Source organism: Halichoeres trimaculatus, unplaced genomic scaffold (genome assembly GCF_033239565.1).
Source record: "Halichoeres trimaculatus isolate MK-OKI-2021-1 unplaced genomic scaffold, fHalTri1.1 fHalTri1_scaffold_20, whole genome shotgun sequence".
Classification (NCBI taxonomy): domain Eukaryota; kingdom Metazoa; phylum Chordata; class Actinopteri; order Labriformes; family Labridae; genus Halichoeres; species Halichoeres trimaculatus.
Window position 1 is genome coordinate 10,058,086 of NW_027437198.1, and position 26,440 is coordinate 10,084,525.

The 26,440-nt window shown below is 41.7% G+C and overlaps 2 protein-coding genes across 3 annotated transcripts; both read right to left on the bottom strand.

Annotated features, from left to right (window-relative positions):
- Window positions 1-2,578: 2,578 nt before the first annotated feature.
- LOC141809720 (uncharacterized) lies at window positions 2,579-9,502 on the bottom strand. The gene is made up of 4 exons (XM_074696884.1): window positions 9,444-9,502; window positions 6,764-7,535; window positions 4,874-5,043; window positions 2,579-4,466 (listed from the first exon to the last, which is right to left on the bottom strand). Exons 2-4 carry the CDS (start codon window positions 7,487-7,489, stop codon window positions 3,560-3,562), a joined length of 1,803 nt encoding a protein of 600 aa, XP_074552985.1. The 5' UTR covers window positions 7,490-7,535; window positions 9,444-9,502; the 3' UTR covers window positions 2,579-3,559.
- Window positions 9,503-10,285: 783 nt separating this feature from the next.
- On the bottom strand, window positions 10,286-26,440 carry LOC141810211 (serine/threonine-protein kinase WNK4-like). Of its 2 annotated transcripts, none has more exons than XM_074697595.1 (23): window positions 26,234-26,440; window positions 25,221-25,701; window positions 22,069-22,241; window positions 21,573-21,793; window positions 21,328-21,485; window positions 21,164-21,252; window positions 20,809-21,028; window positions 20,497-20,721; window positions 20,232-20,409; window positions 19,934-20,112; window positions 19,754-19,827; window positions 19,443-19,578; window positions 19,235-19,351; window positions 18,835-18,999; window positions 17,481-17,535; window positions 17,264-17,374; window positions 14,895-15,442; window positions 14,574-14,643; window positions 13,945-14,410; window positions 13,661-13,866; window positions 13,475-13,569; window positions 13,303-13,369; window positions 10,286-11,185 (listed from the first exon to the last, which is right to left on the bottom strand). In XM_074697595.1, exons 1-22 carry the CDS (start codon window positions 26,236-26,238, stop codon window positions 13,346-13,348), a joined length of 3,996 nt encoding a protein of 1,331 aa, XP_074553696.1. In that variant the 5' UTR covers window positions 26,239-26,440; the 3' UTR covers window positions 10,286-11,185; window positions 13,303-13,345. The 2 variants fall into 2 exon arrangements, with proteins under 2 accessions (XP_074553696.1, XP_074553695.1); XM_074697594.1 differs by having other exon boundaries at window positions 20,232-20,412.

Here is a 26,440-nt window from a genome sequence, read left to right on the forward strand (position 1 = left end):
GGTGTACAGAATGAAATGCATCCATTTATTTTGCAGGGAATAAATTGGGATTAAAAAGGTTTAGGCCCCTGATTTAATTAAAAAAAATGATTTCATTACAGAAACACTTACCAAGACCGCAGAAAAATAAATAAATAATAATTATAATAAACAAACAAACAAAAACACCTGAAAGCCTACAAAATATTGTTCTAAATAATTAAAAGTCTAGTATTATTATTACATGATATTATTGGGAGAAATTGCAGAAGAGAAGAATAGATTAACTATTAAATATCAATAAAGTATCTTACCAGATTTTTCATCAACACAGCTTATTGTTGTTGGAATATATAAAGTCTGACCCTTTCCTTCATTTAAATCCTGCTTGAGACGGATGCAGGTACAGATCTAAATTTTTTGTTGACTGGTGGTTATAAAGCACTTGCCTATGAAAGTGAAACCACTGCAATGAGGAGTTCCCCGGGGAAATAATAAAAGACTTTGGATCTGTTGTTTAAGAAAGATAAAACTGCTGAGTTTCTGGAAACAACCTTGTTTTGTGTTACATACGTGTCATGATGCACGTACGTCTCAAAGCACACACAACACATTTTTATGAGGATTTAACTTAAAGAAAGAAAACAAAGTCAAAGCCCAGGTTCACTTTTTTAGTTCTTGTTGGTGCTGAGAGAAAAATGTGAAAACCTGTGACAGAATTAAAAAAGTGGATGGGGTGTCCACCGGAGAGCTCTGACCTGATCTGATGGCGGAAAGAAGTCTGTGGAAATATGATCTCTGTAGATTTATTCCTGCGGTTCATATTATCTTCTGTCTTGCAAAAAATGTGCCCATGTGTCAAATAAAACAAAGGAGGATGCAGAGCAAACCCAGAGAGCTGAAATGACAGACTGGGAGTGTGTGTGTGTGTGTGTGTGTGTGTGTGTGTGTGTGTGTGTGTGTGTGTGTGTGTGTGTGTGTGTGTGTGTGTGTGTGTGTGTGTGTGTGACTACTCTGTGGATCAGTTCACTTATTAAATACAGTTTTAGCAGTGGTCACTAACCTTTTTGAGCCCAAGATCTCTAAACCCAACCGGCGTGAAGGCAAGCTCCACCTATTGAAGGCTTGAGGAAAAAAGGAAAACACATCATATATTTTCATTTTTAACAAGCCTAGATGTATGAATTATTCTCAAGTCCCTCGTTGTTTGGCTTACCTGCTGAAACTCTTTGGATGTTGCAACTTTTTCCTTTTACATTATGAATGAATGGAACTTTAACATGTGTTGTTGTCTGGCTCATAGCTACAAACAGCCAGTCTGAGACACTCAGTAGGGTGGCTGACAATAAGATGGCTCCTGTTATTTGATTTGTATGCATGTGACTGCGTGTCTATCAAATTAACATGTGATTAATTGAGTTGTAAGAAATGTTGCACATACAGGATTTTTTCATTAAGTATGTTCTTGTCATTACTGCTTTAAATTTCCCTTTTTTAGTAATTCAAAGGTTTATCTTTGAATTTTTTGTCATTTTTTTCTTGAAAGTACTGCTTAAGAATATCAGACTGGCTGACACACATTACTGTATGTATAATACATTTTTTTATGCTAAAACCAAAAACTGGGATTAAATAACTTGTCAATTATAGTTATTCATAGCTCTTAAAGTAGGGAGTGAAGTTAAATAAGATAAATGGGGACAATTTGTAAGTGTGCACCCTCCCACTCCCCCCCCACCCCCCCGCCCTAATTGAGCCACCCCAGTCTGATAGTCTGAACACACCCCTGCACAGAGACACACAGTAACAATGTGATATGAAAGCTGACAGACTTTCAGGGTTGACCCCCAAAAGCTGGAGGAAAACTCCTCTGTTGGTTTAAATAATGAGAGGAAAGATAGACAAACTAAAACTTCTGTCACAGAGAGAGCAGAAAGGTGACTCCTGTAGGCTATGAGCGCGAGGAGGATTAACGATCAGCTGATGCAAAATACACACGAGCGCCAGAGCACAGCACTCATCATTACAGTATCCACAGACTGATTAAGATGAAAGTTAAAGTAAATATAAGTAAATAACCCACACAGACTGGCAGAGGGAACTTCTGCTGCTAAAGCTCATAAACCCAGGCATAGCATAAAACGGAAGTTTTCTCCACAACTTACAGGATACTCAAGCCGGGATATGACGAATCATAACAGTGTAGGAATCACAGAGGTAGATGATAGCACGTCTGAAAAACACTGGTAAATGATCGTAGGAAGCGCGGATTTGATTCCCTGAAGCAACTTTTCTAGTCATGGTCCACATTTTTCTATAATGTGTGAGCTATGGAGCGGAACTCTATCATGCGTGATGCGAAGTGATTCATTTTTCAATTGTTTTCAAGATCTATCGGGAAGCTTCAAAGATCGACCAGTCGATCGGGATTGATCGACCTCTGGTCTATAGGCTGGAGGGCTGACTTCAGACACTCAAAATTGATGCAGCAAAAATCTTTTATTGAAACTTTAAGACGACACATAAGTGATGATCATTTGATTTCCTCAATGCAGAAAACACGATTTTAGTCATTTACAAACAATGACTGTTTCTCTTGCTGAGTCATATAGATATATAAGGTTACATTTGATTCAGAAAAACACTCAAACTAACGGGGTATTATAAGAAATGAAAATGAACAAGTATAACATCTGTTGGACTTTTTATTGTCCACTTTTAATAGGTTCTGTTAGTTGCAGTGGTTACACAGATTTATGAGTAACAAAAAAATATCAGTCCTCCAGTCCTCACTACACCCCTGCTATCTCACAACACTTTCATGCAGGTGTCCACTGAAAACCTAAACTTTTCTTAAACCTAACCCAATAATAAGAAGCATTTTAACACAGTTTGGTTTTCATAGTTTAGGAAAAGATCGTGACCTAGGTTATAAAAATGACTCCAACACATCGTGGTTTCACAGGTGACCAACTATCAAACAATGGTCATGACCCAGCAAATGGTCCAAAAATCAGAAAGCCAACAGAGCTTTTGCTTCCATGTTTATATATCATGAATAACAAATTTCTTCCAACAGAAGTTCAAAATTATTCTTTAAATCTACAGCAGATCAACATAATTAGTCAGAGGTTAAACTCAACAAAAAAACGGTCAAAGACTCTTGACATGAATCATTTAGCTATTGCCAGGTTTCTCGCTCTAACTTATGTCTTGATTGTATCAAAACATTAACGACCACTTTAGTGACTGGCTGATATTGTACATCATGTTATTGTCCACCCACTAGTCTAACAAATCTAAACATCAACTTTGATTGGTTGTCTGCTGCCTGGTAAGTAACTTTTGACAAAACCCTATGTCAGGATCAGACGCCAAGTGAAGTTTAAAGAGAATCTCTTGAACATCAAACAGCTAACAAACTTTTAAGCTGTTGATCTGGTCGTTTTGCCTACATATGGTGTTTTTTTCTGAATGATGTGTATGTGTGGTCAAAAATGTTGTCTCTGTGTCCTCTAATTTTGCCTCTTCTTATGATTTTGAGCTCTCAGACTCTCTGTTGTTCGCACACTGAAATGACCTATCGATCAAACACAGCCCTCAAGGCTCTGTACAGCTCAGGGTATTGACAGAACACACTTTCTGAGCATGACATCACTGTCTGGTCAATAGTGACGGAGTACTGCTGGTTTAGGTACCAGTCCCACTGGGTCAGAGTTGTTGATGATGATCTACCCAGACAAGCAGCAAGGTGGAAAGTTGCATCAAATGGAAATATAAAGAGCACCAGGGACAGGGCCAGAGTTACCACATAGAGCGGGATTGTCATAGTGCAACCGAACAACTGGGGAATTATATACGGAATGACAACTCTGTTTCTCCCAGGCTCACCATATCTTTGTTGTAGGAACATGAAGCCGTCCCATGCTCCATCTTTTGGTACTCTCAAAGGGCTAACAAAGATGTTTGGTATAATCTGTTCTCTAGCATTTGTCATTGAGTTCCAGTAAGGGGGCAAGGTGGTGGGCCAGTGGCCATTGTCAGGAACTGAACAGGGACTGCCCTTGGAACAGCAGAAGTACCTGTCCTCAGGCATTAGGTCTCCTGTAGCAATACCATAAGCTGCACACGAATCAATGAGACAGTTCCAGGGAGAATACAGCACCACGTCTTCGATTGTGGACAAGGGGAGCAGAGCGCTGGCTGGGATCAGAGGCTCTTCAATGGATCCATGTGCAACAAAGATGATGTCGATTTTCCCTCGGTCTGTCTTCTTCTTTTTCTTATCAAGCTCTTGCTTCAGGAAGTAAAAAGTGTCCACGAGTTTGAAGAAGATTGCAGTATTATAAACTTCATTCAGCCATCTCAAGACAGTTTCATTATTACAGTACTTTTTAACAATTTCAATGAATTTCTTCATTTGCTCTGAGCTTCTGTTGCTGTTTTCAATGCAGCTCTTCATTTCTTCAAAATCCTTGAACATCCGTCTGCAGGAGTAAAAGACCGAAATAGAAACTTAAAATGCCATTAGATTAAAAAAAAACACTTCTACCAAAGGGTGGGATTTTTTCAGAAGTATTTTTGTCATTCCTGCATTCACTGTAATGAAGCATGAGGGCCTGTGTCCACCATTAGCTTTCTTTGTGCTCACAGCACCATCAACCTCAGTTACAGTGCTTCTCTCTTCTTCCTGCTGCTGCTACACTATGAAAGCTGATTTTACAGCACTCGTGTTCCGCTTTGTCTGTTGTTAGTTCCCTGTGAAATTGTGCTTCAATAAAATTTTATGGCGACACGAATAAACATTGAAAAAGATTGTGTCACAGCACAGGCAGCTGCTCTTTACAGACATGTTAGATTTCTTGGTTCTGGTGGGTGATTCAAACTGTCTTACCGAATCTTGTCCAGCTGCTCTCTCAGTGTTCGGCTGATCTTCAGCAGGTCGTCTGCTGTATCTCTCAGTGATTGGCTCGCTGCTGTCACATGATTGTTGGAGATAAGTTCTTTCCATTGATCAATGGCCTCAGGAAGCTCAAATGCCAGACCGATCACCCCCCCTACAGCCTGGTGATGAACAGGACACTTTATTTGTTTAATGATCATTCAAGAACAGACTAGAATAAAACAATGTGAGGAAAGTAAATAATGTTGTATTCTGTAGTTGCTTCACACTCATACAAATCACCCATCTGCCTTGCCCTGTTGGGATTCCATTATGTAAAACAACCAAGGCCCGTATGCATGTCCAGCTATCAGTAAGGAAACAGGTTGTTTGTACCAACAATACTAATTTTTTTGTACGAACCGTACTAATGGTATACCCCACCATCACAGGCACCAACGTTAGGATTCCCTTGCCTGTTTGGCTGTTTAAAGGCGGACATCATCTTTGCATAATAATATGAAGAAAAGGGATCGAAACACTAGGATCAAAATAATCCTTTGGAAAAGTGTGATGATGTGGAGCTATACAGCAAATCTAGATTTAGGAGACACAACATTTTTCAGTTAACAGATGAGACAAGGGAGGCAGTCAAGGTTTCAAACTAGAAATGCCCGCTGCTGTAAGTTTTACAAGTTTGCTTCCCTCTCTGCTTTTATGGGTCCTTCCAAAGTGTGTTGGAGTTCATCAAACAGCTGCTTGTAGAGTTATTCATGTCCATTTCTTTCACTGTTTTTCTCTCAGTTACACCGTTACTACTCACCAGGTTTATTGCTGTTTATGCATAGTAGGCATGCGCAGTTCCAATTTGCTGGACGGGGTTTTCCAGGAGGTTCCCTGGAACTATGGTGTAATCAGCACGTGTTACTGTCATGGTGTAATTAGTCAACTGGCCAATTATTTAAAGTTGTGCATGCGGCTAACAATGCGGCTAACACTACAGCTAAGCAGGCTGTTCCTCAGGGACTAATAGCCCTGTTTGTTTAATCACTGAACTATAGACTGTAAAAAAAATGGACGTCTGCTTTCTCCGCTCAAAACTGCTCCCCCTGGTGGCTGGCTGCAGTATAGGTTAAAAAATACGGCTTTCCAGTCATTCCAGATGGGCTGTGGTCAAACTTTTAAAAATGTAATACACCTCGTAGAAATGTTTCTCACGTCCGATTGTTGTGGTGATTTGAAGATATCATTTGGCTGTCTTGTATTCAAGTCCTCTTTTTTCTGAAACGTCTCGTTTTCACTAGAAATACGAGGTTAAAAACAAGGTTTTAGGTTACGTTAAACAATGATTGACAGCTGCTGTCCTCGTGTATTTTTTTGGGGGGGTTGTAAAATATGTCGGGAGGTAGAGTCAAGAAGTGATTAGACCAGTGTTTCTCAATTCCGGTCCTGGGGACCCCCTGCCCTGCATGTTTTAGATGTTACCCTACTCCAGCACACCTGATTCAAATGAATGGCTCGTTATCAGGCTTGATGATGAGCTGATCATTTGAATCAGGTAAAACATGCAGGGCAGGGGGGCCCCAGGACCAGAATTGTGAAACACTGGATTAGACTCTTGAAAGAAAAAAAATATATATTATTTTTGTCACCCAGCTCCACTCAGATTCTCCCAGAATCCCTCATTGTCTTTACTGCGCAGACTCTGGCTGCACAACTGCTACAATGGCTGCGCCTGTGACGGTGGAATTTTAGCTTCAAAACTGTACAATAATAAATGACGGAGCCACACTGTCCACTCTATATACAGTCTACGGACTGAACGTGCATACGGACCCTGACCGTTATAAATAATCTCTTACATACCCAACAGTTTATTTATCTACATCTGAAGAAACTTACCATGGCACCTCCTTTCAGGGCTGTTTTAAGTCCAATTTTAGAGAACTCTTTGCCCAGTTGTTGGCCTCCTTTTACAAACAGTGTTTTAGAGAGACTCCCACTGGCTTGTAGTGTGAAGAATGATAAAACACTCCCAAGAGTGAGTATCATCGGGTCGAAGCTCAGGTTGAACCCTGCGTTGCCTGGTCCTCCACCAAAGAAGTTAAATTCCTTATCAAGCATTCCCAGGATGAACCGATGCTCCAGTCCACTTCGTCTGGCCATGGCTTTAAGGATTTCACACATCACCCTTTGGTCCAGGTCGTCTGCAGAGGAACTCACCTGCTGCTTCTCTCCCTTCAGCTTCTCAAATAATTTCTGGATTGTTTTCGTGGTTTCATTGCTCTCACTTTCTATCTTCTGTGCATCTTTCATGGTGTCGCTGGACATGAGGTGCTCAGTGATTTTAGTAACCACAGATATGCCAACACCTGCAGCTGAACACACTCCTCCTGCGATCCCTAACAGGGGAGCAGCTGCACCACCGGTCATCAGAGTAGCTAAACCTGCTCCAATCAAACAAGCAGTTCCAACTACTGCTGTTGTGGTGCCAACGCATTCACTGACGTTACAATTCTCCCTGAGCGACTCCAGCTCCTGGGCCAGCTTCTTCAGCTTCTTTGCACATCGCTCCCTCTGCTCGATCCAGGAGAACATTTCCTTCAGCAGATTGTCAGCGGTGGACATGGTGGAGGTTTCTGTGTCTCACTGACTTTCCTACCAAAGAGAGAGACTGAAACATACAGTTAAGCACCTAAACATTAATCAAAATGTATTTTAAAAAAAAAACTATAAAACACAGTGACCAATAAGGTAGAAATATGCTGCAGGAGTGAGGTCAATCGGGAATGAGCTGCAACATAATCCAAAGACAAAAAAACAAAGGGCAAATAAAAAAAAAAACATAGCAGAAAACACAAACATAATTTTAACAGCAGAAAGTCACACAAACTATGGTGAGAGGGCAATTAGTAAAACTAGAATTTAATCACTTCTCATAGAGGAAGTATATGGTTTTCTTTGCTAATCAATGTTTCACACCAATGATAACAAAGTTGTATCTGATTCAATACACATATCAGAAAACATACATTGTATATTTCCCATGCATAGTCCAACACATCTATGTTTTTCAGCATCAGGAACAAAGGTGTTCATTGTAGCATTTGTAATTTATTACTGCTATTCATGAATTCACTTATTTACATAATTTTCTTTAGATATTTATACTGTGTCTTTTGGTATTTATTTGTAATTTGTAAAGCACCTAGATTTGGTGACATGTTATAAGTTAAAGCTAGTGGAAAAACAATGCTATTTCTTTAGTAAGCGCATGTAAATCGCTGATATAGGGCAGCGCCATAAAATCTCTGTTCACATCTACAATCTCACATCTTTTGGGGACAGGATGTTTACTCCACACAAAGTATGCACAGAGAAAGCCAGCCAAAACTTGAGGCTTGGTCCTGTGTTCAGTGCTGAGCAGTTTATCATGTACACCATGCAGAGACTAAAGTATCAGAACTCTGCGGTTGCTGAAGTCTTTTCCTGCAACTTGTAGTGATCGAAGGTTCAGCTCATTTTCAGAGACGCCAAACAACTCCTAATTTAATATTATTTGTAGCCTCATGGGCAATACGAATGGTTACTGATCAACCCTTTTGCATTTAGTGTTTTTATAATGAATCGTATAATTGTCATAGTTTGTACATTTATTCTGTTTCAAAATCAGGCGTTACTTTACTTTGGTTATATTAAACTTTTTGCGTCAAAAAAAATAACAAAAAGAAAAGAAAAAGAAAAAAAAAACAGATGAACGCCAGATGCTGCTTCCCTTGCGGTTGTCACTAATATTTTTGTTTCCGTAATGTACTGTCCCCTCACTGCTGTCTGCAGCCTCACCCAGTGGGGATAGGACCACAGATACACAGGACGGTGTCCTGAGTGTTCCCCTCTCTGCTATCACATAATGGTACGATCCTACATCCTCACATGTGATTGGCTGCTTGGCTGCCATGCTGTCAATCAAAACAAAGTGCTGCTTTATCAGAGCTCAGAGACTGAGTGAGAGCTGAGAAAGGAAGAGGAAAAAAGTTGGAGCCAGCTCTCAGTGGGTTCTTCTGATTCATCTTTTGAGCAAGACACAGTAACGTGTGAATAAATAACCATGTCATGAGAATAAACAACCCAACCATGCCAGCGTCCTGACTGTGGCTTAAGAAACTTGACACCTCAGCTAAACGGTGCGACACAAAGCAGAGCTGCTGATTCTTTCAGATTAAAAATTTAATAAATTAAGTTTTAGGTCTGACAAACTTTGTTTTGTAAAGTTCAAAGAAACTCATGTGAATGTGGAGATGAAGCAGTGTCGAGTCAAAGAAACTTGAATACAAAGTCACAAACACTGATTTGAGATCCTTTCGATCTAAACATCTGAATTTATCCATAAATAATGTACAAAGTGGCATTAAGCGGAATGACATCGTGTTTTCACATTCTTGAGTTAATGATCAGTCTGCGTATTCTCCTGGTGCATTAAACGTGAAGAAGCAGCACTTTGTGATATTGATATAGCTTTTCTGTTAGCAAAAGACATTTTTTATAAATATCTGAAAAGTAAAACAGGGAAATATGAACATACCTGCGATTTGAGTGTAGTGTAGTTCGAAGAGTCTGCAGAGAAAATCTTTTTGTTGTGTTCTTTAAGTAACAGTCAAACTGAAAGTAAGTTTGTGATTGGTCCGATGGTCCCTGCCGAGGGTCCACCACAAGTCAGCTCAGCCTCTGTAGGTCACGTGACTTCTAGGAAGCCGGCAGCAGCAGTGGAAACTGAGATAAACTTAGTAACCCCAGCCCCTGTAGGGCCCACTGAGATACCAATCTGTGCCTGACTGTCTCAGAAACATCCTGTTTCTATACGTTTTCGTTTTCATTTTCATGTTTGATTCTTTTATTTCCTAGCTCTTGGATTAGCTAAGAGCTAAGAGTGAACTTATACTGACATAGTAGTAGTAATCCGCCTGTCTTTTATCAGAGGTTTAATACTGATGAAGGATTCCTCATAACATATTAAACTGTGTTATTTATTGTTCTCTGTAAATAAAGATAGAATAGTAATGTGCACATAGAGCAATAGCCATCTTTGGACAGCTTTTTATAAAAATCTTTTTATAATGATAATAAAAAAAGGAAACACCAGAAGTGAAGACAGTTATTTCGTCTAATAGATATTTTTATATTGCTGGATGAGAGGTGAGATCATAAAGTCACTTAAACTCTAATAGAAGGGTTGTTCACTTTAATCTTTTTTAATGTTCACTTCTGCCTCACCAAAGCAGAATTGGACCATCATCAAACTTCAAATGGGAGAAACCAACACGTTTGGACGCCAAATACTTTTTTCTGTCACAAAAACCACTGAGATGGTCCGTTTGAATCTCAGATATTTGAGGTAATTTTATTCAAATCATTGCATAGCTCATTATCCTTTACCCTTTTTCAATCACACAACAGTTGATAATGTTAAAATCTCTGGATTATCTATTGAGAAGGCACATGATGAAATGATCACACTGTACATCACATCTGCTGGTAAAACTCAGAGTCCCCGTATGTAACATGTATGACCTGTATTAGCACATGTAGTCTAAATATGAACACTTTTTTTATTAAGTGAATGACAGTTAAGAAAAACATGCACAAATAGAAAAGTTTTAACAACTTCTGAAAATTTCCATCATAAAACAAAACTGAAAGTATTTTAATGAAAGTTCAAAAACACGTTTTAAAAACATTGTTGGATTAGATGTTCATAAAATCTTAATAAGTATAACATTTGAGGATTTAAAGTGTCACTGATTTGGAAATCTGTAAATTCTTACATGATTTTAACACATGATTTTGTTTATGTGTACATGTAATACTTCTAATGTAAAAGAGAGAGCAGGGACTGTTGAGCAGCAAGAGATTAAAGACAAAGATTTCGTCACATTTGAGTCATAGTGCATTTTTAACCACAAGGCAATCAAACAAATAAATAAATGATTAGAGATAAATAATTGTTTAATGACTTATTTTTATATATTTTCTTTTTAAAGTGCTCAGATGCCATTGAAATATGTAAAATATTAGTTTCTCACAGAAAACCAACACACATCAGAACAAATCATAAATACTGAATTATTTACATCATTTCAGATATTCACATCTGTTTTTGTAGTTTAAGGCAAGGAGTCCATTTCAAACAGAAAAAGGTACAAAAAAAGACAAAGAAAGTTTTTACAAAACTAAGACTTTCATATTTCTGCAGGGTCTATAAAGTGACTTTTGTGTTTAGGGAGGACTCCTCTTCATCACCAGCTTCATCAGTTCCTCTCTGTCTCACTGAAAGGAAAAGGTCAAAGGTCAGAGGTTTTATGTTGTCTACTCATCAAGGTCAGGTTTTTTTCTTTGATAAGCTCAGAGATTCAGAGCACATAGTTTGATATAAATCAGTGAGAAAAAAAAAAAGGAATAGTGTCATTCTTTTTAAACAGCAGAGGGCGCTATATGTGAAGTCTTCTTTAAAGCTATGGTCTACGAATTGGAAGCTTTGGTCATCTTAATAACACCGTTTATAGGGCTGTACTGGTCCTATGGTCCAATCTACACAATATAAAGACCAAAAAGAACGAAAAAAATCCATTCAGTATATCCGCTGCAAAGCTGCATACTAGTTGACCAATCTGAACCGCGCATGGCATGCGCGAGGTGGGACCACCGTCATGCCCATGGTCCCACCTCGTCATTCCCCACTACCCCTCTCACGTCAGCTAGCTGCTCAGCTACCGAAGCGTCATAGAGCCAGAGAAGACCGAAACCAGGAAGCTGTTACTGTTATCCTCCACAGCGAATGGAAGAAAACGATAAAGTTTCAAGGAAAAGGCTGAAGCAAGGAAGAATTATGAGCGATACAGGTGCCAACAGAGACTGAATATTGGAGAAATGTATCACCGGTGGAAAAAGCTGCAGAGGGATTTGGGACTGAAGACTGATGCTGAGACAGCTGAGTTTCTGTTGAACAGGTAACGACTTAAGCCCCGTTTACATGACACCGAAAATGGTCAATTCCGCAAACATTTCATTGCGTTTTGGCCTCTCAATAAGATGAGACCACGTTGCGTTTTCAGTGAAAACGCAATCTTTTGAAAACGCTCCCCAGAGTGCAAAGATTTGAATCCGCTCCTCCATCCAGCCTCGTGTAAACACAGAGCAGAGCGTTTCAGGGTGAAATGCTGACGTCTCCGCGCTCAGCCACATTTCCAGTTGAGCCATTCCGGTCCAGTAGGTGGCGGTAATGCGCGTCATGGTTGGATTGCCGACGTGTCACACAACAAAATGGCAGAAAAAGAAAGAACAGAAGAAATGACTTGTCCTCCTGGAGTCGTATGAACGCGGATCGTTTTCACGCCGTCCTCATGTAAACGCGGGTGGCTTTTAGAAACGCAAAGGAAGAATCGTTACGCGAGTCTCCGTGTAAACGGGGCCTTAGTTTACCACAGTGGGAGATGCCAGCTGAATAACTCTGGTTAGTCTGTGTCTATACTGGCTAATGACTGAAGGCTGCTGGTCAGAACGGGTCGGCTCTGTCAATAGATTTTAGCATAAGTTAGCAGCACATCTTTAGCACTGTAAACTGAGCTGGTGAAGACACGCAGAGAAAGGTAAAGCCTCGCCCACAGTTGGCTCTGCTCTGATCAGCTAGCAGTGGTGTTATGCCAAGGTATCTAACCCCACCAGGATTCCTAACCCCTCCGTGGCAGAAACCGCCCCAGGAGAGCGCCTGTGCTGGTTGACGACTATGGCAGATACAACAACAAAAGTGCCTGCACCGCAAAAGTAACTTTGGAGCGCGCCTGCACTCACTAACTATAGGTACCCCCCCCCATATTAAGCCTGGTCTGTGTCCTACACAAGTGTTTTATTCCTCAGATACTCCACATATAATGTTATAATTCCATATGCGTCTGTCGCCATGGTTTGTGAGCGTAGACGCCTTCCAATTTGTTGTTGCATCCGCCGCAGTTGTCACCCGGCGCAGGGGTAGAAATCCCGGCGGGGGTAGCTACCTTGACACAACAGTGGCAATGCCAGACCTGCTTCGCCAGCTAACTCATGGTTTTGATCGCGCCGCTCTAATTGAAAAAGCTCCCACTGTGTGTTACAAGGAGGATGACTGGCTTGTTTGTTACATTTTCTGCCGGCCAGCTTCCTGCTCTGTTGGAGGGGGCGTGTTGGAGGGGGCATGTTGCTAGGAGGCGGGGAAGGGCGATACAAGCTGGGGGGCGGGATCTTGGAACACAGAGGGGAGGGGTGAGTGAGGCTTTTTCAAATGTGTCTCATCAGCCAAACTGGGTTTCAGATCGTAGACCGTAGCTTTAAAATCACTTAGTATGAAGATAGAAGGATAATCTCTCTGTCACTCCTTTCCTGTGCTTTTGAGCCAATTGTCTCTCTTGTACCTTTTTTCAACTTTTCAAAATAAAACTTTGTGGTTGGCTTTTGTCACGCTGATGAATCCTGGAAGCCCTGAGAAGAAAAAAAAACACAAAAACCAAAGAGTATTAATCATTTTACATTCGAGCAGGCACTGAATTGTAGCCTGGGGTCTTAAAGGAGACCTGTTGAGCTCACCATGAGGCTGTATCCTGGGACAAAGGTCACACCTTTCCCCGCTCGCTCATGAAACCCACTGCTGCTGCCGCTGACTGAGCTTTTCCTCATGATACCTGGGACAGGTTGAATTTGATAGAAACATCTGTTAATATCACAAATATCCGATTTTACAGCCAGGATTTGTTTAAGCATGTGTCCTCCCACCTGCAGGGGGCACCATGTCCATCCTCTGCAGGCTGTTTTTGCGTGACGGAGGGTGGTTTCCAGTCTTGGAGAGGCGGCGTTGGCGGTTGTTCAGCATGGCAGCTGGAGGGACAATGCCAGGGGGCGGGACTTTCCCCATCTTGAGGTACATGTCCTCAATTTCTTGTTTCTGACTGACCTGCAGGTTGATAACCTCTGCCAGGTGTCTGGAATTGGCACATGAAAAAGACATTCATGAGAATGTGAGGAAATGTAAAAAGACAGGACTCACATTAACCAATCACCTTTCTCGTAGCTCTTGCAGCTCCGCCCACATCTCATCGTTCTCGCTGTCTGATTCGTCAGAGCTGACGTAGGGTGCAGGGCGGCTCCATGAGTGGCTAGAACTATTGCTGCTCATCCCATGGCTGCTGGCAGACCCCTCCCACAGGTTAACACTCTTCTGCCACCCTCTCCTCTTCGTCTCCTCCTCTTCCTCCTCCTTTTTCAGCTGAACTCCATGGCCTTCATGATACTGCAGATGTCCAGGTGGAGGCGATGTCACTGTGCTAAAGGAGCTCTCAGATTCACTCGTCTGATCGTCTGTGCTGCTCTCTGAGCTTTCTGATTGGTCAGGGCTTAAAGGAGGTGGGGAGTATATAGTGGGTGTGGTCTTGTTGAGGGGGCGGGGTTCCTGATGCTGGTCACTAGTACTGTCTTTAGAGGGCGCTACCTGGAAACGACCAACACTGAAGACTGAAGGTTTCTTCACTGAAACAGAAACAGACCAGGGATCAGGGTCTAACCAGACTGGGCTAGATATGGATCACTATGAGCCAGAAGCAGCAACATGTTCTGTGTTCAAAGCATCTTTTCATTATAGAGCAAATGTTTATTTTCTCTTTGGATTTTCACTTGTTACTGCTTTGCGTACCAACAACCGGGATTTTCTTATCCTCCAGCACCAGGGACAGTCTGCGTGACAGAGAGCCAAGTGAGGACACCTGGAGAAGACAAGAATTGAATTGAATTGATTTTTTGAATTGAATTGATTTTTATTTCGGTCTTGTAAGCACACTTATACAACATCACACATTGTCAATAGATGATCACATTGTACATGTCCGAAAGGGAAGACGGGAGAAGCAGAGCTTATCTAGTCCCGTCCCCGGGACTAGAAGGCTCATGATCGGAGGTTTAGTTTTGATGTGATTTCTACTGAAGCAGATCTGCAGCCCAATAAACAGCAGCTCACCTGTCCTTGATGCTCCTCTGTCTGGGGTGTGTCTGATGTCCTCCCAGGTTGCATTGCCTTCAGGCCGTCATCAGGCGCTTGGAACTTGGAGCCCAGCTTTGGAGACATGGGGGGAGTGAGGGCGGCCTGAGCGGATGGATAGGGGGGTGACATGGGGTGAGACTGGGGGTGAAATCCCTGGTTGGGGGTCCCAGGAGGAGGGATGAGGGACTGGGCCATGCTCATGGCTAGAGAGAGTACATTAGCCAGGGAGTAGAGAGGCTGGTCAGGAGGGTGCCACTGAGCAGGAGGAGGAGGAGGAGGGGGAGGAGGGGGAGGAGGAGGAGGAGGAGGAGGAGGGGGAGGAAGTACTAAGGAAGGAGATGGGGGTGTGCGGGGGGAAGAGTTACTTTGGGCTCTGGGGGGGCTTTGATTTGGGTAGGTGTATGGGGAGTAAGGAGAAGAAGGGAGCTGGTAACTGGGAAGAGGAGGAAAGGGTGAGAGGGGAGGAGGAAGAGAGTCTTGGTGGGAGTAATGGAGGGGGTACGGAGGAGAACGATGGGAGGAAGCTGGAGAAAGAGCAAGAGGAGAAATTGTCAACTGTGAATCCTTAGAAAACAGACAATGAGTTTAATGTTAACTAAACAGGTTATGACTAGGGATGGGTACCGAATTAGGTACTTTTATAGGTACTGACCGAATTCTGTCAAAAGTACTGGGTACTGATTCACGTAAAAACAAAAGGTACCATGTTTAGGTACCTAAATGCATCCTTGTGACTGTGAGGGAGTGGAAGAGTATGTGATTTTCCATGCCAGACATGAACACGGTTAAATTGAAAAGAATTAACAGTATATTATCAAACAAATTGATATTTCTTACTACTTGTACACACAAAAGTACAGAAAATTGGTACCATTGAGTACTGATACCGATTGCCAGATACTGGGAATCTGTATCCTATCATTTCAAATGGGAAAGGTACCCATCCCTAGTTATGAAGTTTTAAAATGATTAAAGGGGACATATCATGCTGATCCCTGATTTAATACTTGCATTTAATATAATACATTTGAAAACAAGATCTTTCACCCCCTGAATTAAAAAAAAATGAGATATTGTATTTTTTCTGATATCCTAGAATGAGATTTGATGCCTCTGAAAAAAGGTCATTGCCATTTGGCTTCGAGATTTCGACCTTCATGACGACACGAGGATCCTTTCTTTTTATTGGAGTAATCTGATAAAGCAGCTCCTCCTCTGTGATGTCAGTTAGTCACACAACCGCCACCGAGGGATACACCCACAAAGAACCGACTGACTGAGTGCTGGATGCAGGGACTCTGCTCTGCTGAGCAGCTCGGCTTTACATGGTGAATTAGCAGTTTAAACGCTGTAGTTTTAGCAGACGTTGTAATACTTGTGAGACTGTGATATTTGCATGCTTGTTCTGGCATGCACTGTGAACCTGGACCACAATAATGCTGCGGTAATAACATGGTGACGAACTGACGGTAGAGGCAATTTTTAGACTAAACTTTCAGCATGATGGATAAAACAGACAGAGAAAAGTGAAGGAGCAGGATGGAGCCCTGTTATAGAAATAGTTTATTGGTGAAGTCTGCCGATATTTCCACGTATAAACTATACATGTTACAGTACCGGTTTGACTCACCACACTGAAGCGTCCTGAGATGATCTGTGTTGAGGTGGATTTTCTTCCTCCTGAGCTGCAGAACCGTCCGGGTCTGACTCGGGGTCCAGTACAAAAGGACGTATCCTACACTCTGTCATTTTATTAGTGCTATCAATGCCTTACGGTGAAGTTTTGGCAAACAGCAAACTCGCTCGGTCTGCTCCATTCACTGTGGCGATTTTGTAAATACTGCCATGCTGCAAAATCCGCCCCCTGGCTCTACCCCCCCCGCCTCTCTGATAGAACTGACCAATCAGAGCACAAAGGGCTGTGACGTTGCGAGATTACTGGAGGTCATTCTCCAAACGGAGCGTTTCAACGAGATCTTCAGAATGGCCTAAAATGAGGATATTGAGAACGCTATTGTGGAGCAAAGAAGGAACTAAATGACTTGTACTGAGGGCAGAAATGCTTTCCAGGCATCCTAGTCTGGCATAGTGAAAAGGAGAAACAAGCATGATATGTCCCCTTTAAATGTCATGACCATGCAGAGACTTCCCTTACCGACATGTCTCTGAGTTTGTAATATAATATCTTGGAGATAATTAAATCACAACACCCTTTGCTATCCTGTCTTTTGTACCCTCCTGTTGCAAATCAACCTGATTCGTCAGAAGATGTTCCTCCATGTTTCTTCTCCTATCATTGCAGACTTTATTCTGTGTTTTGTTGCTGTTTCTTGGTGTTTTCGTACCTGACGAGGTGTGGAAGGACTGCGACCTCTGGGGTCTGTTGGGGGTCAGAGCCTCTGAGTCGGTGTAGAAATCTCTGGGCTTCAAGAGGGAGGGGTTAGACAATGCAGCATCTGGAAGAAGCCACACAGATGTATTAACATGCCTGCTTAAACTCTGAGACAGTCAAATATGCCAAATATGCAGCAGAGTGCCTCAAACTATCTGTCAGTTTCTTACCAGGAAGTGAAGTAAAAGAATGACTTCTGGAGAGAGCAGGGGCCGCTGTATTTGGCTGAAAATAACAGGATGAAAAAAAAAAAAAAGAGAACTCTGTCTATTAAAACAAAAGTTTGATCCATTTATTTTATTATCCAAAGTGATTATCTAAAGTAACCAGCTCATTTCACTCAAAAGCAGGGAGATATTGGCTCTTTTCCAAACTGCCTATTACACTAGCAGTGCCTATTATTTTGGCCGAAACTTAGTACGTAGTAGTCAATATGCGAAAACTTGCAAAACCTGCAGTGTGTCAAAAATCCCTGAATGTTCTACTGATCCAGGAAAATTTCTCAGCATGTGACAGATCAGTCTCCCAAGCATACTGTTTCCCACAATGCATGGCACTGACGCTGTTTGTTGATGTGGGTGGCAGGTTTTGGTGATTTACCCCCATCTAGTGGAATGAGTCAGCACTATAACTACAATACAACAATGTTAATGTTCTACGGTCCGTGAGATAGAAGTGAAATAATGTGAAGAAACATCAGTGAATCTTGTCACTTCCAGTTGTAAAAGAGGTGTTTACTTCTACAAATTCATTAGCACATATAAACCACTAATTCACTTTTTAAACCATAAGTGGATTATATAGAAGTGGTTTTTCATCAGCTGTAAAAATAAAAATCCAGATTTATTTTCAGTCAATGATTTAACTTTTGGTGTAAGATTAGAAATCCAGAATTATGATTCTATTTGATATGATTGACAAAATAACTAAATACCGAGATCTGCCCACAGCTTGTTTTGTATTTTTACATTAAAGGCTAAAAAAACATCATCATCTGTAGCTTCACCTTCCAAGACTGGAAACCAGAGTAGTATACTACAAAACAGACCCAACAGAACAGTTATACTACATACTATATTCACATGTAGTATGTAGTAGGCAGTTGTAGCCATTGTACGATTATTTCAACCCATTTGGTTGCGTTACTATGTGTCAACCACATGGTGGCAGACTTACAAAGTGTTGTACATTACTTCTCCTACATATTTTTTTTAAGCCTCTTTGTTGTATTGAGGTAGTTTATATCCTAAATCATACATGGCAAAAGGTGAAGAAGATGCACTAAGCACCCAACTTAAAAAGTAAAAAAAAAACAAAGGTACATACTAAGAATAGGCACAAATGATGATGCACTGATTCAGTTTTGATAACATTATTTATCTGTATTTGTACCTGGGATTAATTCCGCTCACTCCTGTTCATGTGTCATATTAGACTGTTATACTTTATTCCACCTCTAGATGTCGCCAAAGACCAGCTTGACCTTCATGTCAACGCAAGAAAAACTTGCACACTCAAACTCACCGAGGGTTCAGGTGGAGTAGAGGCAGTGTCAGCTGCCTGCTGAGATGATCTGTCATTTTTAGCCGGCTGCTGCTCAGCACACAGAGACTCTGCTCTTGTGATGATGTCATACATGCGGGCGATGAATTCTTGTCGCTCTTCTGGCAGAATGAAGTCTCTGTGGATCTGAGCACAGAAAAGGGAAACAAAGCCCAGTGTAACTTTTTACAAACTAAATGTTTCTGATTTCTTAGTATGACTCAAAAAACCTGTTTCTCCAAGTATCTGTTTTTAATTTCCTCCATTGCAGAAACTCAAACAGTGTCTTATCAACTTGACGTCCTGTTCTTTCATGATGATCAACAATACTGGTTTAGGATCGTGGCTTGGATCAGAGCAGCTTTGCGACTGGCATTCTCACCATCACAGAGGCGATGTCCTCTGGATTGTCTCCATCCAGGTCGAACTTAAACGTCACCATCTTACTGTCATGAGTCTGCAGCTGACACTCGACCACCCGGTCCTGCAGTTCTGACACCTGGAAACACCAACACATCCACTTAAGGTTTTTTTAAATGTCATGTTTATTGTATTACTAACTCCACAGCATCTTCCGCTCAGGTTTTTACCCCTGTGATCCTCAGACGAGCTTTCGCTTTTCTCTTGAACTGCTTCGATGCTGCTTGTCTGGTTCCTTCCTTGTTGCCTTTGTCTGATGGGCCATCAGTGCCATCACTCAAGCCTGAGGTCACATCAGAGGCGTAGCTACAAAACAAACCAGAGAAAAAAAGTTGGTGAATGCAAGTTTTTTAAGGACACAAGCATGCTACCTTCAGGGGTTCGTGGACTGAATATCACAAAGAGGACATTTGACCTCTTGTATGAACTCCAGGTTAAAGCCAAAAATTGCCAAACGCATGGAAACAGTTGTGTGTTTTACCTGTCAACAGGTGAGGAGAAGCCAGAGATTGATTTAGATTTGGGTTTCTCTGCATTTTGGGACACAGCAATGCTCTGGAGGAGAACAGAGGAAACAAAAAACAGATTTCAGTGATGACACGGATCATTTTCAAGGAGCGACCCCAACCTGTGGCTTTCCCCCAGGCCGTCCCCAACTCACCCTGGGAAAACGCAGAACAGGGAGGGGCGGAGGTTTGGAGTGAGACCGTTTGACAAGAGGAGCAGGAGTAAGGGCAGAGGGGATATGGGTGGGGTTGGTAAGATGAGGGGGCGTGGCTTCAACCCTCCCTGGAGCACCTGAGGAGCTGTGGGAGCTTTCAGAGTCCTGTCCAGTGGAAACTGAGGAACAGATTGTGACATGCATTTTCAAAGTTAGTGAGTCCAAACAAATCGTTATTTACTGTTTGTGTAAAATGATTCAAAGTGAAGTGGGTGAAATATTGGGGTCATTCCCTTACACAAAGCTGTGGAGTGGGACGTGTGCTTGGTGGCTGCGTCGTCCTCTTCGTCTACATCTGCTTTGCTGGAGACACTACTAAACCCAGAATCCACTCGACCATTACTTGATGATGTCGCTGTTGCAAAGTGTGTGGGTGGTATCCAGGCAGGGGTGTGGCCTGAAACGGCTTCCGAGTCCTGCTGGGTGTGGAAATTTTAATAAAGTATAATCCAGTGATACGTCTCCTGAATTAACAAATTCAAAGGGATCTGTCTCAGACACACCTGAGTGGTAGACATGCTTGTGGCAGCTGCAGGTTTCTGATTGGACAGTTCTGGTGGTTTCTGGGCAGTATCAGACTCAATCTTCTTGACATCTTCCTGTTGATTGTTCAGAGCTTCTTCCAGCCGGCGCTGTTCCTCCCGTTTGCGCTTAATGGCAGTTACTCTGTGTCTGATTGCCTTTGCAACAGGTATATAATCTGCTTCGCAAAGGAACCCCAGCACCACCTGAAAACAGACAGAGAGAGGAACAGGTGAGTCAACCTGCCAGGTGAAATGACCACATCGATGTCCTTCATGTTGTGCTGCAGGTACCATCTCCTGGGCCACCTCCTCAGGGATGTCTTTGTAAAGTTCAAACAGGATCTCGATGGCATTGCTGTCTTTGTACTTCCCGTGTAGTTTCTTGTTGGGGTCCATCCTTAACCAGAGCTTCAGGGCTGTCTTTGAGCCATCGTCGTCCTCAGCCAGATCCACATGGACTCCAAGCTGCTCCAGGAAGAACCGATGATCAAGCAGATCCTGGATCGTGAACCTGTAAGAGGAAGCTTTCTTAAACAAATGCAGCTTTGGGAAATCATTTATCAAGGGTATGATTAACTGCTAAATGATTGGGATCATCAGGCTGGACACGACTACCACAATGCTGTGCTGTGAACGGTCACACTACCTCTCGCTGCTGTTGGTTTTTATGCAGCCTTCGATGATCTCCTTCAGTTCGGGGACTTTCACTTTGTGGAAACTATTCGGTTTGATTCCCTGAAATCCAAACAAACAGTCAAACAAAAGAAAAGTGTCAGGACTCTATCAGCGCTCATGTGGGCGCAGGCTTACGGTGGTGACTTTGCGGTAGATCTGGGCGGCGTTGTGACACTCTGAGTATGGATACTCCGATGTTGCCATCTCCAGGATGCACATGCCGAAGGCGTAAACATCCACAGCCTCATCATACTTCTCTTCGTACATCTCTGGGGCCATGAACTCAGGGGTCCCTGAATGCACAACCAGAAACAACATTAAGGAAAAATAATTTCTACATAGTCACCTCTGCCGGCTGGTTGTGCTCTCTGTGTTCTTACCGATCACACTCTTGGCAAATGAGGCTTTCTTGAGCGTGGCAAGGCCCAGATCTCCAATCTTAACAGAGGCAGAGGGACCAGTGATGAAGACATTGTCACACTTGAGGTCTCGGTGCAGGATGGGGGGGCAGCGTGTGTGAAGGAACTGCAGCCCCTTCAAGATCTGAAAGCTCCACCGCTGCAGCAGCTTCAGCTTCATCTGGCGGAACCTGCGCAGGTACCTGAACCAGAGCAGACGTGGTCATGCTTATAAACACGCTTAGAGATGCACATACAGCACTGTTCTGTTCTGATGGCTCTTATGCTACACATCAACACCGTCTATCTCTTGTATTTTCTCTTTTTGTAACTTCTGTGAAAAGAGTGGTAGTATGTTTTTTGATAATTTTGAGGAATGAATGGGGAACAGGGATAAATCCCTGAGGAACACCACTCATAGGAAAGATAAAGGGTAAAACTCCACGTCAAGAAACAAGGTTTCTTGTTATGGACTCACGTCTTCAGGGTCCCTGATGTCATAAGCTCCGTCACCAGGATGGTGCATTTATGTCCCTTGAGTGTTTCTTTCCAGGAGTCAAAGAAGCGGACGATGTTGGGATGCTGCAGAGCTTTGAGCATCTCCACCTCCTCATTGAACCTGTGACGCTCTGCCCTGTTCAGTCGATGAGTCTGAGGGGTTAGAGGTCAAGACAGACAGTCAATAAATGCAGTGATGCCAAAGGAACACAAACACCTGCAGCAGGAACAACTTTGAGCCCTCAGACAGAATCTGCTGACATGAAAACACACATCTCACATAACTGCTGAGCATGCTGGGAAACCACTTAAACAAACAAACATGTCTCTTGTATGAAGAAGAACAGGGAGAAAATCAGAGGTTCAGTAAAATACATTAAACGCAAAAATAAAATAATATGGAAGTGTTTTTTTTAAGAATTTTGAGTACAGATTTGAACTTTGAACTGTTTGTAAACATATTTAATAAAAGTGATACTAGAGCTCTAACAAGATAACTGAAAGAATTTTAGTGAGTCCCAGCTGGGGCTGCAGAGTGGTGGAAAATTTACAGTAAACTTTTCAGGTAATGTTCATAAAAGTTTCTATGGAAATTTTACTTCAGGAATTAGGACATTTTTAGGGGTTTGTTGCCATCAATTTAAATATTTTTTTTTTAATCCCCAGGAAATTTTGGAAATTGTCCAGTTTCTTTTTTTCTTCCTATCAATTTAAATGAGGTTTTAAAAATGATCTTGGTTAAAACAACATAACTGAATGCAAATTGAACTTTGTACCTTGAATCACATGTGCAAACAATTCCGAGCACATTTGATCATCATCAATCACTACTTCGCCACCATAGAGCATTTCCATGGAGACCACATTTCTGGATTTGGAGTCTAAACTCCTGTGAAGCAGAGTTTTGATGATAACACTGAGGTAAATATATCTGGTGGTATTGTTTCAGTTAAAGTAATGAACACATTAAAGTTTGGCTACTACATCCTCATCAAAATGTGTATCATTTTCAGTCGCTAGCAACAACAAATATTTATGCCTATACTCATAACAGGTAGACAGATGGCATTTAGAAGTACTGCATTACATTTTAGACATTTGCTTGCATGTCTGCTAATAACAAACCAAAAAGTTTAATATTTACACATGTGTATGAACAGGTAAATGCGGATGAAAGAGAGTTTCCAACTTTGAAAATTACCAGAATTTTGCAACCCCTAGTCCTGGCTGAATGACAAAATGTTCTGCACGGAGAAAACAAATTTCATGTTTATGAGCTTTATAAACATTTTTGGTTTAAAAACAAAAGTTTAGGACAGTTAAGGTGTTTGTCACCATGAAAAAAACATATTTAAAAAGATAAACACAATGATCTGATCAGAGGGAACCACAAAACCACAAAAAGGCCACCTTTGACCTCATTAACTTTGTTTCTATTTATGTATGTTTGTGTGTGAACTGTTATCAACATCAACCAGCAGCCGAATGTCCGATCAGATAGTGTGTGCGGTACAGCAAAATGCTGAGTCATGACAAATTCTGCATCACACACCCAAATGCGAACACACACACACACACACACACACACACACACACACACACACACACACACACACACACACACTCACACACACACAGAGTCTTCTTAGTTCTCGCCAAAAAAGTCTTATCAGTAAAAAAAAAATGCAAAAAGAAAAAGAAAATGCAAAGCTCCATGTGATGACATCATATATTTTGGGCTTTTTATGCCTTGAGTTGGATAGAGGAGGCCACGGGCTGGATTGGAGCCCTGACCACCTGTGTGAAGTCAAACTTCATTGAGTGCAACCTTGACCACTGGGCCACCTGCGCTCCAGAAGCCTATATTCTTTGAGTAGAAACACAGACCAAATGTTGACTGATGCTGCAGCACGAGTTGAGTTTCTGTAATATAAAAACAGTTAATGTTTAAAGGGAAAATAAATCCTGAATTCCACTGAAAGCCCATCAGACCTGCAGTGAAAGTGAGACACAACTGGAGCTCACCAAAAGAATGAATGAAATGTCCTCACAGTGATACCAGTTCATGTGTGCGTGTTAAATATTTACTCTGGAAGAGTAATAAATGTTTCAGGAAACACTTCCTTATTCTCAGCCAATCAGAGCTCCCAGTCAGCATCCAATATAACTATAAAGTCTGTGACACTGTGGCCTCAGATAACAAAAACATACACCTTCACTGACCTGCAGGATCAAGTTTTTTTTTTATTTAGATTTTACTTATTACTCATAACTGACTGTTTCCTGTTTCATTCTCCTTTATTAGTTGTGAAGCACATTGTTCCTTTTTATTTCCAAAGGTTCAATAAAAAGGAACATGCCCTTTCCGATTTATGTCTCCATCCCCTGTTATGTAATTTTATCTGACCTCTTTAATCAGCGCAGTCATAATGATGACTGGTCTGACTTTAATTAAAGGATATTGAGAGCACATTTGCTTCATGTTTACACCAGAGTGTTCCCAAACATCAGCTACTTTACCAACAAAACTACATAAAAACTACACAAACAGACACTTGAACTATTCCAAACTGAAATCAAACATCACCAAAATGACACCAGCCGACGAACAACTAACTTTTACCCTACCTCCACCTCATCCTGGTAGTAGTAGCCAATCTGCAGCAGATCTATCCCTAAACTACAACTAACAAACACCCAAAGTACACCTGAACTACACATACACTACACCTGGTCATTTACCCAGGATCTAAATTGTGGCAGCTTCCATTTCTCTCAACTAAACTGAAACAACAACTTACCAACACCCTTACTACACCTAGACCACACCTGATCACCTAACCTTATGGGATTAAGGTTTGACCTGCCTCAAAAGTACAAGTTACCTTTGTCTGATCCACACACAAACAAACCCCTGATCTTCCAACTACAAACTTTGGGCTGAACTACACCCGAAAAGTATCAGACCTGCAATTGAACTAGATCTGAACTTCATCTAAACTCCTCCTGAACTAGATTTGCAAACACCAAAACTACACCCTTACTCCTGTATGTAATTTAAACATGTATCTGACACCTGAACTATAGCTGACATATGACAGTGTTATTCAGAACCACGACCAACATGCCTACCTGCAGCTCACACCAGGCCACCTCCACTGTGGTCTCAGTGTCCAGGCCTCTGTAAACCGTCTTGAAAGACCCTCGTCCGATTTCGATGTTGAACTTGAGGAATCGTCCATCTGGGGATGATGCGACTGCCTGTGTCTCTGCTTCATCGTGCTCCTCCTCCACCTTATGCTGCCATGGTAACAGCAGCCTGTTAGGGTCTGAAAGCGTGGCCGCCATGTCCTCCCCTGAGTCAGAGCTCATGTCCTGATTGGATTGAGGGTTGGTGGCAGAATCGGACTGGACAGCAGGGCTGTCGTTTGAGAAGTCGATTGGAGAAAGTTTAGAAGAAACAGAGAAATCCTCCTCCTCCTCTTCCTCTTCATCCTCTCCATCTTCTTCAGGTCTTTTTGTTGTTTGATTGGCAGTGTAAGGCAGCATCCTCCCGCTCAGCAGGTTGTTTTCTCTGTGTCCCTGGTTTGAGCCCCTTGGTGATGAGATGGAGCTGATGGAAGAACATTTACTGTGACCATCTGTTATCTGATTCATGTTCACTTTTATCCAAAAACAACTTTTATGCTTTGAGTAACAACAGTCTTGACTTCTTTTTGATATCCAATCACATTAATAATTTGTTTAATTTCTGCTATATACAGACATTTCAAGAACCCCTATGAGTGTTTGGCAACCCCACAGGAGTCTAGACCCCAACTTTGGGAGCCACTGTTTCAGATTATCCAGGAACCACAGATTCATTATTAACTTAAATACTTTATGTAACAGTTTGATATTAAATCAATTACAAAATATTTAAGTTTAATTTTATTGGGTGCCCTTCATGCATCTTTTCCAGAATTATAACATGTTAACTTGTTTTACGTTTCACATTTTTTACCTGCCCAGCAATAAACCAGTATTAGATATTATATTGTGTTATATTATATTATATTATATTATATTATATTATATTATATTATATTATATTATATTATATTATACAGGCTTACATGAATTTGTTCTGGTCAAAGTTTACTTACTGCATGTAGCTGAATCAAGCTGATCCGTTTAACCGGAACCAGTAAAACCAGCAGCAAGGCTCTCCCCAGTCCACATTCAAAAAGGGCTTTCTGTGGTCCAGATCTCTTCAAAGTTAGGAGAAGGATGAGAACTTCTTCAGTACACCCCTGGGTGTTAAAACCCTCGAAAACGTAAATAAATCCTTCATCTTCTTCATGTTACCGATA